The 12,464-nt window shown below is 48.2% G+C and overlaps 1 protein-coding gene across 3 annotated transcripts in view; it reads left to right on the top strand.

Annotated features, from left to right (window-relative positions):
- The window catches only part of PRICKLE2 (prickle planar cell polarity protein 2), a 103,902-nt gene that overhangs the window by 59,739 nt on the left and 31,699 nt on the right, over positions 1-12,464 (top strand). For 2 of the 3 annotated variants that reach the window (XM_077184375.1, XM_077184376.1), the window contains one exon: positions 11,414-11,597. In XM_077184375.1, the coding sequence (XP_077040490.1) occupies positions 11,414-11,597 (184 nt within the window). Of the gene's footprint in view, positions 1-1,133; positions 1,659-11,413; positions 11,598-12,464 lie in introns of those variants that run through there. The other variant, XM_054640315.2, reaches the window with a different exon arrangement.

The raw sequence follows: 12,464 nt of genomic DNA, 5'->3' as shown, positions 1-12,464 counted from the left end.
TCCAGTCATTTTCCGGCTCCTGCTCTTCTTTTCCTGTCCATCCACCTCACTAACATCACTGGTCTTCAACTCCTTTGTTAGCCAAAAGGTCGGCAATTCCCAGTTCCTGCAATGTCTTTCAGTATTCATTCACCTGGCTGGTATCCCCCATCTTCATGTCCTTTGTTATCCCAAAGGTTGGCAGTTCACGGCCTCTTGTCTCGGGGTCCCACCTAAAGTGCATTTCAATCTCCATCTCAATCTGCAGTTTTCGAGCTCAGCTACCTGGACCAGGTGTATTCCTCAACAACAAATGCTGTGTGTTGGAAAAGTTTTATTTGCTTTCTATGGGTTTTTTTTGAGTCCACAGAAACGACTTTTTTGAATTTCACACACTTTTTTGCAAATGCTAGAAACTAAGAAGTACGCTGTCCTCCAGATTATTCAAATTATTCATTTGTGACCATCCAATTCCCAAACAAGGGAATTAAAGAGCAGCAGAAGGAATTTGGCAGCCTAGCTCCTTCTCTGCATTTTCTTTTCCAAGGGGAAGGAAACACAGGGGGAAGAGGCTTAGCATCCCCGTTGAGGTGCTGTATTCCTGGGGCTCGCAGTACTCACCTGAGACACACATAATAAGGTGTGAATCGTTCATCTGTCTTGGCCTTGTGAGAGAAAATGTATTCAAATATGCAGTGACCGAAATGCCATGCTAATAACTTGTTTTCCCCAGAATATTTAGCCCTGCTGGTCATAAACATGCTGCGTCTAAAAGCCAGTAGGGAATCATAGCAAACTAGTGTAGAAGATAATTGAGAGGGCATTGAAAGGCAGGAGAAAAACGATGCGTTGCTCGGAGCCAGCGGATCATTGCGTTAATAGCCCGCATACCTAAGAAGCGGTACCTGAAGTTTGACAGCAAGTTGAGGTTCGGTCAGCATCACATAAGAAGGGAAGGATAATTAATGTCTTCGCACCATTCAATTTAGGCTGCTGGTGCGCAGCCAACTCTTAGAAACACGCAAGCGAGCGAGGAGGATTTTTTTTTCCCCCTCCCATTGCCCAAGCAACCTGGAGGATGTATCGATTTGGGAGAGCGGGCTGATTTCCATGTAAATAAAGGGGCGGGTGGCCGGGCCGTGGCGGTCCGGGCGGGATGCGGTGACTTTGGCTTGCTGACATCATTGCTCATTAACATGCAGGAGAGGAGAGCAATGCAACAGCAGAGCCCCGCGCCGCTCCCGCGCCGCCAATTATTCTCCATGGGCTGCATCGCTCCTCGTTAATGCCTTGCGCTCGGCGAGCAAATTGGACATCCTCTCGCCACCTCCGAGGGTCACTCGGAGAAAGGCAGGCTGGAGGGGGGAGCTGCCGGATCCGCTCGGATTGGGAGCAGGGAGGGAGGGACCCTCCGGAGCCGGATTTCAAAGCGAGGCGATTGAGGCGAAAGCTGCAGACGCGGGGCAGGGAAGGCACGGTTTGCCAGGGCAGCTTCCCTACGGGAACGTGCCTGCTGGGAAAGGCTTCCACAGAGCCCCAGAGCCGGAGCGAGGGATGCTTTATGGCACTGCGGGGCTCCGGCTGGTCCTGCGAGCAGCCCGCAGGCACCGGGCACAGCTAGGGCAGCTGGGCAGCTCATAGATCCTTCCCTCCTGCGCTGCCATCGCCAGCAGGAACAGGTAAGGAGCTGCCTTTGGCCAGTCACTCCAGATTTGTCGTGGGTTTGTAGAAGGGATAGAAAGTAGAGGAGGAGGAATAAGGAGCATTCCGTGGATGCACGCAGTGCTAACTTTGCTCAGTGTGCTGCTGGTGGTGAGCTGCGAGGGGCTGCGCTGTTTTTCCAGCCTTTGCTGTGCTCTGTGTTTATGGATGTATAAGGTTAATTGTTAAATTGTATTTCTGCAGCTGCAGGACGTCTGGGAGAAATGCTGATGCTATTGTAATGGAGTTCTCGTTTTAAAAATAATCAGGAAGGCTCAGCTGGCTCTAATAGGAGTTTAAAAATCTTCATTTCTCGGTGTTAATTGTATTGCTCTGGTGAATGCAGCCCCTAGAAGCCTGGATTCTCTGCACATTTTCTGAGCAGACTGCGTGGAGGCTGGGGCTGTGAATGAGGACGCTGCCGTTCAGATGTTTATTTTGGTGGTTTTGCCTTCCTGAGAATAGGAAGTTTTAAAGTAATAATCTTTCTAAGCCCTTGTTGTTCATGCCAGAATGGCAAACTATAAACCAACCTAGAACTGCAACCTGGGGGTTATGTTTTTCAGTGCAATCTTTTCAAGTCCAATTTCCTTTTTTTCTTGTCCCTTGAAGGAACATTTTAAGCAGATGTGACACAGACATGACCTGTGACCGTGGAAAGATTTTAATCCAGTTATTCTTTGTTTTCTAGTCATGATTCCTTGGCGGTGCTAAACAGTGACTGAATCTTTTTGAGCAGTTGAGGATTAGCGCTGGACAGAATAATGCCAAAATAATTATTTGCACCAGATGCAGTGTCATCCTTTCAGTTTTAGCTCTCTTATCTTGTAACTTATCTGACTTATTTTCATTCGGCGATTATTTCGCCTGCTGTGGGAGCACTTACATGTCTCGCATCACTGCATTGTGTTTATAAGGGTGCCGGCTTGAGCCTGTGATAAAGATTTGTAAAGTAAAACTGTCTGCAGCTAACAAGATTATATTTTGCTTCGCGTTTTAATCTCCTCTCGTTGTGTGTTTTCTGCCAGCCAGACTCGGCTTAACAGAATGACCCAGCCTTGCGCATTTGCTGCTGGCAGCCTGGCCGGGCTCAGCCAGCACAGCCTCGGATCAGGCTGCCAGTGTTTGCTTTCACATGCGGTCGGTATTGCCTGCCTCGGGGGACACCGTCTGAGCCTTAACTTCTGAAATAAATTACCATTTTCAGCCTAGCTCATCCTGCTTCTGAGCGCCTTGCCCATCAGCCAGGTTTTTTCCTTTAGGATGTATGGCCTGTGAGATGCTTGGATTGCAGCGTGTTTACTGCTTCCCGTGGTTTCTGCTTGTCATGCTGCAAATACAAGTGAAGGTCCTTAAAATAGTGTATACAGCCCTGGGGCAGGTCAGTGGGAACTCACTTAGTTTAGCTAATCTGGAGTGATGGGCTTGGAGCCTGGAATGGGATGGGGGAAAGAGAGGGGCAGGAAGATAAATACTGCCTGTGGAGAGCCCAGAGTTATTAAAACTTGAGAAAACAGTGAAGATCTGCATGCTGAACAGAGATGGGTTTCTCAGTGGACAGCTGGGTTTGGATCCAGGGTGCTAGAACCCCAGGCTTGGAATTTTCATCTTCAGTTAAGAACAAAGCAGAAAGGACCTCCTGTGAGACAGCTCTGCATCCTGTTAGGCTAAAAAGCCACCCAATGCTATCATTAAAATCTGACAGGATAGCCCTCAGGGTAGGGCAGGGCTTTGTCACACAGACCCACACTGCTCTTGGATGGGGAGCCCAGAGGGAGAGTTCCTCAGGGCCCTGCTGTGCCTGCTCCTCCACTGTCTCCCCTCTCCCATCCCCATCAGCCAGGGGCCCCATTGCTCTCTGGGATCCGTGGGGTTGGGGTTGTCCTGCCATGGGGGACACCAAACCCTCCTGGGTGTCCACAGCCCCTGCATCTGCCCATCCTGTACCTTCTGCCTTTTATGATCATGAGCTTGGCTTCAGCATTGTTTGCCCACCAGCTTCAGGGTTATTGCTGCTGCTGCTGAGCCTGTTCTTCTCTTCAACTTGTAAACTAGTGGTTTGCATTTCTTCTCCATGACTGAGGAAAAACATGTGGTTATTAGTGTTTCTGTATGCTAAGAGCTGGACCTTTAAGGGGAAAAAAACCCAACCCTAATATAAATATGCTGAGAGTAGCGGTAAGCCTGTGAGCTGGCAGACTGCCTCCATCGTCTTGGATGTGAGGAGCAGCCTGTTGGATGCCTTTTCTCCTGGTAGCATGGCTGGGCAACAGGCTGGGGCTCACTGCAGCTTCTTTTGCCTCTTCTCTCTCTCCCCTTTGCTTGATCTGCAGCTCACATGGGTGTAGCACTTTGCCCAGTTCTGTCTAACTTCTATTATGAAAAAAAAAATTATTGAATCTTTTGCAAAATATCCTGAGAGAGCCAAGTTGAGGGTTCTTCTGAGAGCTGCTGAGTTATTAATATCCTTTAATTTAACCATCTCATCTTTATGCATCAGAATCTTCACAGTTTGTGTCAGGGGTTGTGGCTCATGGGAGCAGCCTGGCACTGTGGCTCAGGTCAAGAGGGTGTTTCTACACCCTGCTGCTCTTACCCAGCTCACAAGGAGAAACTGGAGCCCAAGCAGGGACCTGTGTTCACTGCAGAGCACTGAGATGCACCTGGGCTCTCCCAAATGGCCTGTGATGCACCCCAGATCCCCCACTGTGGTTTAGCCACAGGCTGGAAAGATTGGTCATGTTTTCATTCTCATCCTGGGGTGTTGCTGAAAAGTCTGGCCACAGCTTTGGTCTGTGGTTCTGGGACTCCTTGCTTGCCAAAGAGGGCACCAGACAGATCAGATGAGGAATCTGGGGGGTTGTGCCTTGTGTTGTGTTTTGTTCTAATTTCCTGGTCTGCCTCTGGTGTGCTGGTGGTTGTTCCCTGCCTGTGGTGCCTCAGACCACAGCAGGACTGGGAGCAGCCTGGAGGCTGCCCCAGGCTGTGCCTCAGGGAAGCAGTGCTTTGGAGACAGGGCAATGCAACCCACAGGCAGGTGTTCTACCTGCTTGGGAAAGGGATGGTCCTGATTCATGATGGAAGCAGAACAAATGGAAAATCCTCAAAGGCTGCTTTGGTCATATTTGGCTGCAACTGGCAGTACTGGGGGTAGTTCTTTTTTTATTCTTATTTTTCTTAATTAAGCAAGAATAGCTTCTGCATTGGTAAAGGATGAGTTTTAAAATTAAAATTAGTCTCCAGCCTGAGGCCAAACATGGACAAATCAGCCAGAGAGGAGAATTTTTCCAGGAGTGGAAATAGGCTTTGTCATAAAAGCTTCAATGCCATCCTGAATACCTTCACAACTGCTGCTGTGGGCACTGCAAGGGTCAGGGGGAACTACAAATAAATCAATACTGTAAAGAAAGTTGCCTTGCTTAGAGCAAAATTGAGGAGGGAGACAAGAACATGGATGGGGAAAATGGAGAAGAGTCTGATTTGCAACTCCTCCATCCTCTTAGTGTTTCCCCACCTAATGTGACCTTCATGCAGATGGGTGGCTACATGTGCTTTTCCTGTGGCCTTTGGGATCTGGGGACTTCTGTCTGTAGGATGCAACCACTTTGGTTGCTGGATTATTTCTCTCTTCCTTGGTTTCCTGGCACTACTGTTGTGCCAGCTCTGTTGCTACCACCTGATGTTGATCTGTCAAGCCAGCTGTTCCTACAACATGTTGTGTCAAGTGAATGTTGGCATCCCCTGACTGTCCTTGCGGGCCACCAAGGGCACCTTGTCCTCAGACTTTGAATTCCTGCTATTTTAGGTACCCATGTCAAATTCACCTCCTCCTGCACCACAGTAGGCAGGTAAAAGCTTTTGCTAAGCTTCCTTTTTGACCCAAGTAACACAGAGTCTTTGCAGTTCATTCCCACTGATAGGTTGGGGTTTTTTCAGCTCCAGTGACTGGAAGAGCTGAGAAGTTGCAGAAATATTTTGTCTGGGGAGATGCCCCTTTGTCACTGAGATCCATGGGTCCTGAGGCCATGGGCAGCAGCTGGATGGGGGCTGCTGGGACCATTTGGTTCAAAATACAGTGTTAGAGAAGCTGGAGAAAGAGGCAGAATTTCAGTCTGAACTGTCTGTTTCAAGCACAAAAGCTTGGGACTCCTCTGATGGTTAGGAAGTCCATGGGGGAGCCACAGCTGGGTGCTGCTTGTGGTTGCTCCGTGCCTCAGTTTCCCCATGCTGGAGGAGAACTGCTGGGCTCTCTCCCTATGGCAGTGAAGAACTGTTAATTTTTCCATTTAGGTAAATATTTGCCCTGCCTGTGGGGTCTGGAAAAACGTGTCTGTATGGCTGGAGCTCACTTGGGATGGGAAGATGCCTCATTAACTCTCAATTGAGGAGAGCAGATAACAGGCAGGGATATTAAGACAGCCTTGTTAAGAGACTGAGGGGTTATAGGAGCTGCCCCAAATTCTGAGCCTCCAGTCCCTTTTCCAAGAGGTCTTGGGGTTTTGTGATTTACTGACTGATGACCCAAAAGCCTTATTGCAGTCAGAATGATGGCAGGATGCTGGAAAGAGATCAGGCTGCCATGTGTGTCTTAAGCCAAGTGAGAAGGGAATTGTCCGTCTGCATTTACACACCCCATCTGAGCAGAGCAGACAATTGCTTTTTGAGGGATTCCAAATCTTGCATGCTAATGTGTGCACAAATGCATGCAAATCCTGTATTAGGGAGCACAGCAGAGGCGTCCATGGCCATGCAGGGCCATGGCATTCCGGCTGCTCGCTTTGTCTGGAGAGGGAGCTGCTCCCTGACACAGCCCATTTATTTCCATCCCAGAAGAAACAAGTGAGAAGCAGAGATAAGCACCCGCTGGTGGGTGATAAGGGCTGTTTACTGAGTTCCTTCTTTGTCCAGGAGGAATTTTAACATTTCTGCCACAATTTTAAACTCTGCCTTCGTTCCTGCTGTTGCTGGGAGGCGTTGGGCTCTGCCCTTTCTCAGAATATTTGTGGATCTGAGCCTGGGCAGGCTTTGCCTTGGTGCTCTTTGCTGTGTTATGTTCTGCATGCCCACCCACTGAACAGGAAGAGAAGAGCCCTGTGGCTAGGAGCTTTTCCTTCAGGCAGGGGTGTGCTGTCTTCCTAGGGAGCATCCTAGGGAGTCCCATCCCAAAAGCCAGACACACAGGCTGTTCCCTGGGAGAGGCCAGCTTACCTGGCTCCTTTGCTGGAGCTACACACTATTGGCAAGGACCCCCTTTGCCTTGGTGACAGGCTGCCCTCCATCTCTCTTCCCTGACTTTTCAGCTCTGTTCATGCTTTCCCAAATTGGAGTCTGCTGGTTTTTCACAGCAGGGAGACCTCATCTCTCTTCAGAAAGCTGGGGTCATGCTCACAGCTCTCTCCAGAGCCTCTTGCACAGCACTAGTGTTTTCAGCATGGTTTGGCTTTTTGTTGGTGCCATTGCTGAGATGAAAGGGCTGCAGGAGGCCCCAGAGATGGCAGAGGCTGTGCTTTGCTAACATGGCTGTACAACAAGGGACTGCCTCGTCCCAGAGGCCTCACAGGTCACTTGGCTTCGTGTCAAGATCCACGCAAGTGGACCAAAGCTGGGAGTGTACTTCAGCATCCCAAGCAAGAGGTACTTTGAAGCCATGTTCTGTGCTTGGTTTGTTGGGTTCCTGTTTGCTTCACATTCCCCTTGTGTACCTGTTTTCATTTATAAGAGCAAAGGCCTGGCGTGGGGTGGTGGATCTATTTGCACCTTCCTCCTGCACCAGTGTGTGGGTAGGGATATGATTGGAAGTGGGCTTAGAGCCTCCTCTGAGGAGAGGACGTGCCCACTGTGCCAGGAGCACCACGTAAAAAGCAGCCAATGCAAAATAAAACACATCCATCTTGTAACTTCACTGGCCTTGAGGAGAAGAAATTTTTCAGTCTGTTTCTGAGACATTGCTGCTTTGTACCATGTGAAGTCAATTCAAGGCAGGCTCCTTTCCAGCTAAATCTGACACCAGGAAATGTTCTTTTTCTCCTCATTTGCTTCCCGCCGCCCTGGCCCCAGCACAGGACAGCTCTGTGTGCAGCTCTGTGCAGAGCAGCCCTGCCGATGCTCCCCAGCCCGTGCCTCCTGCAGCAGAGCCTGCCTGCCGCTGGCTCCTGCTTGCCTTTCCTCCCTGTCCACAAGCTACACCAGCTTAAAAGCTCCTTTATTCACCCTCTGTGCTCAAAGCCAGTCATACTGTCAGCCATCCTTGCTCCGTTGTTTCCTCCCCGGTGCTGGTGATATCTCTGATTCTTCCCTGAGACAAGCTTGCAGACCTGGGATGGGAGCAAGATGGAAAGGCTCATGAATGAAGACGGGATTTCCAGCCAGTGATTTGTGTTAATTTATTCTTGCTAAATAAAACCTGGCTGCCTGCACTCTTCTCAAGTTGTGCAAGGCTGCACAGGCAGCAGAGGTTTTTGTTGCTGAGGCTTTGGTGGTGGTGAGGCTTGGCCAGAGCCAAGCTAATGGGTTTCCCTTTGGAGGAGGTGCCACCCCAAGGCTGCAGCTCCTTGTCCAGGGTGAGGTGTGTGACACACGGATGTGCTGAGCATCTGCAGGCTGTGCTGCACTTCCTGCAGGAGGGACTAAGGAGCTGCTGCTGGCAGGAGCAGCCAGGCAGGCTGCCAGCCATGGCCCTGCTCCTCTCCAACACCCACCAGCTCCCTCTGTGGCACCCAGATTGTCACTGTGGTCACTGCAGGCACAGGCGAGCGCTGACACGTGCGTTGTCTCGCTTTGTGCTGCTCTGCTCTGAGTGCAGCAGGGGAAAATGGTTTTTTTTCAATTTCATCTCACATTTGAAATGTACATTCTGATATTAAATTTTTGCTATGGGGAATTATTTTTAATTATAGTGAGCTGGAAGATGATAAAATAAAGTTGAGTAAGTGAGACCTATGTGAAGAAGTCATGGAAACCTGATCATAGAAGTGGAAAGACACTCCTAGGACACTGGGTATTGTTCCCATGAAACAACATATCCTAATGTAAAGAAAATTGTAATTAAAGCTGTTAATCATCTGCTTTTAATGAGCAGGAAAAAGCTGAATATCTCAGAGACAAGGTCTTGAATTTTGTACAGTTTGCCCAGGGAGGTGGCAGAAACCCCATGCCTGCAGATGGTCAAGTTTTAATGGTGCAAAGTTTTTCTGGCTTGGGGACATCACTACTGAGTAGATAGGCTACCTGTGTTGTTTTCATCCTTTGTTTTTCTGACTAGAGAAGCCACTCCCCAGCCATACTCACTTGCCTGGGATGGGGCAGGAGGGAGAGGGGGTAAACCAGCTTCCTGACCCAGTCCTCAGGCTCCTGGCTGTGTGTGGTGTGAGCTGGGGGGGTGGGAGTGATCTCTGGGGTCTGACTGATCATATATCTCACCTATTCAGTCTTTGACACTGTTATTACAAGTCCTGATTTAAATTTATTAAAAGCCAAGATGTCTGATGCTCTCCTGCCATGTCCCATCTCCTGAGGGGGATGTATCTAGAGTGGGAAGGAGGAGGAAGCCTGTGCTCTGGCTTTTCCCCCATCATAATGCTCATGCTCCCACTGGACTGCTGGGTTTGTCCCCCTTTGAAGCGCATGATCAATATCCCAAAAGTCAAAATTTGGTTAAGTCCTGAACTGCCTTAGAATAACTTAACTCCAGGACCAAATCTGGGGGTCTATGAATTATCCTTAAAATCTTGTTATCTATTAAGCTGCTTTTAATTGTATCATGAAATGAGATGGAAGCATCAATGATAGCAGTGATTTTGCTGAGGCAGAGTACCCCTTCCACGGTAGCTGATTAATTCAAATATTCACATGAAATGGTACCTTGGTTATTTTTTAAGGAAACAGCCAGAGGTGATGCCGAGACTCCCCGACTGGACGCAAACCAGACGCTGGAGTGTGTGGGGGTTGCTGTGTGGTTTAGATCTGATGAAAGGCAGGAAATGGGAAAATCTGGCAAATCTCCCTGGCTTGACTTAACGGAGCCTCTTGACTTTTGCTAGAGTGCGTTTTTTGTGCTGTAATGGCCAAATGGAAATTTAGACTTGAAGCTGGATCCGAGCACTGCTATGCTTAGCTGGCTTGTACACAGCAGTGAAAGAGAAGGAAAGGTGTTTAAAAATTCCAACCCCTGGGTTTAACTATTGCTTCCCTCTGAATTTCTTTGCTTTACTGCAGAGCAGAGAAACCTGCAATAGCAACTGCACATTTTCCCTTGATTTTGTGTGGTACCTTCTTATTTCTGAGATGTCTCCCTTCTGCTACCCAAGTGAAACCTTATCTCATTCCTCAGAAGTCAGTGGTGCTTCATTAGTGCAAATTAATTCAGAATCCTGTGTGGTTGCTCTAAAGTAGATACCATTGACCCAGCCTGTGGAAAAGCATTGAGTTTTCAGAAATAGAAGCCAATTTATCAGCATTCCCTTTAACCTCTTTTTCTTTGTCAGGAGACGTTTTCAGCCAGGTTTGTCCTTCGCTGTTACCCTGGTGAAGGGAGTGTGATGATTAGAGGGATGAAACACCTGTCCTGTGAGGAAAGGCTGAGATGGTTGGGATTGTTCAGCCTGGAGAAGAGAAGGCTCTGTGGTGACCTTATCAGCCTTTCAGTACCTGGAGGAGCCTACAGGATTGCTGGAGAGGGACTTTCTACAAGGGCATATAGTGTTAGGACAAGGGGGAATGGATTTAAACTGAGACAAAGTTTAGATTGGATATTAGGGAGGCATTCTTTACTGTGAGAGGGGTGAAGCCCTAGCACAGATTGCCTGGAGAACTTGCAGATGTCCCATCCCTTGAAGTGTTCAAGGCCAGGTGGATGGAGCCCTGAGCAGCCTGGTCTAATGGAAGGTGTCCCTGCCCATGGCAGGGGATGTTGGAACTGAATGACCTTTAAGGTTCCTTTCAACCCAGACCATTCTGTGAGTCTGTACTGTCCTTGCAGCCCTGCAGATAAAAGTTCAGGTTCAAGCCCATGAAGAAAATCTGTTACAGGCCACAAGCTGCAGGAACAGCCCCTCTAAAGAAATGTTAAGAACAGCAGATACTTGCAGTGAATTAATCAAATGGCTGTTGAATTGCAGCCTCTGTGGGCTGTTCTTTCAGCTCTTATGCTTTCCTCCCAGTGCTGCTGAGCTGTGGCATGTGCCACCAAGCCAGGTGGTTAAGATTCCACTGCAGTGTGAGTGTGGGTTTTGTAGCCTCCCTTAATTTAATTTAGATTTATATGTTCAGACTATAATCAATTTTTATGCTACTTTAATAAGCAAATTTATGCTATCAGCATGCTAAAGAGACTTGTCATTCACAGCTTCCCAGTCAATCCACCATTTCCCATTTTAGCAAAGTGCTCAGTTGTCCTAAATTCAGTAATGACTCTGCAGTTCTGGCTGGCAAGTCGACCCCCGCCAGGCATGGCCTGTGCCTGTGCTGGCCCCTGGAAATACTTACTCTGTGTGGTGCAGTAAAGGGACAAGCAATTGCATATCCCCAAACACTGGGCAGTCTGACTCAGATGGATTGCCAAGTGTTTTTGCAGTAAATAGGGACTTTTATTTCCTCCTCATAAGAGAGACAAATCCTGTGTTAGAAAATGCCTGAGGATAAGAAAGGGATGAGTTTAGTCTCGATTGGCAGGAATCACTTTCTTACTTAAAGCACTGCTCACCAGGGCTTCTCTTTTTCTCTCCTCACCTTACAGGAAGATCTGCCTTCACTGTAAGTGCTCCCAGGAGGAGCACATTGTAACAGTTATGCCTCTGGAGATGGAGAAGACAGTCACGAAGCTCATGTTTGACTTCCAGAGGAATTCAACTTCTGACGATGACTCGGGCTGTGCTTTGGAGGAGTATGCCTGGGTGCCCCCTGGCCTGAAGCCTGAGCAGGTAATGATGACACCACCCAGCTACCAGAAAATAATTGGGTTTGCATGTTCTTTTGATAGTTTACCTGATTTTTCTTCTAGGGGTGCGAGCACTTGTTGTGTGTGGTTGTTTCTGAGTGCACTAGAGAGACTTTGCAGGGTCTGAATGCTCAAATGGAACAAAACAGACACGTGATCCTTGCAGGACCTGTGGTTTTCTGCATCTGTGGATGTAATTGGTAATTGAGAGGGGGGAAACAAAATACCTCCAGGATGGGATTTCTTGTGGTTGTGCAAGGGAAAAGATGTATCTAATGTTTCACTGGGAAAGAAGCAATGGGACTCCAGTGTTTCCCAGGGGCTCAGTGCTTGTGCTCTGCCCTCCTGGACTGCTCTTCTCTGTGGTGAGTCCAGGGCAGACAGTCAAAGCTGGTAGATAACTCTGAAAAATGGGCCAAAAGCTTTGTGGTTTGGGTTTTCCAAGCATGATGTTTATGCCTTGCTGGAAGGAATAACTTAAATAAAGCTCAAGTCTCTTGGTGCAGGATTGAGTGGGATGGATTAGACCTCAGTGTGCTCTGTGGAGTGTGCATTGATTCTGCTCCTTCCAGTTTACATGATTCCTTTGATTTTTATGCTGGTCCTTTATATGTTCAAGTCAGAACATCATTTGCAGTGAAGATGGCAAAATGAGCTTAGCCTTGGTAATTGCAGTATGATATGATATGGCAATAATTTTAAACTGTAAGGAGGCTGGAAGGGGGTGGAAAGCTTTCATTCTTGCTGCCATAGTTGCTGTCCTTAAGTACTGTGTTTTCCTGTGCTTTTATTCAGACAGGCTTAGGAATTTCCTGAAATATTTTGGCACCACCCGTAGGCTGTAAATATT

The sequence above is a fragment of the Agelaius phoeniceus genome, chromosome 11, assembly GCF_051311805.1.
Source record: "Agelaius phoeniceus isolate bAgePho1 chromosome 11, bAgePho1.hap1, whole genome shotgun sequence".
NCBI classification, from domain to species: Eukaryota; Metazoa; Chordata; class Aves; order Passeriformes; family Icteridae; genus Agelaius; species Agelaius phoeniceus.
Note: the sequence above shows the minus strand (reverse complement) of the source record. Positions and strands in the feature narration are given on the sequence as shown.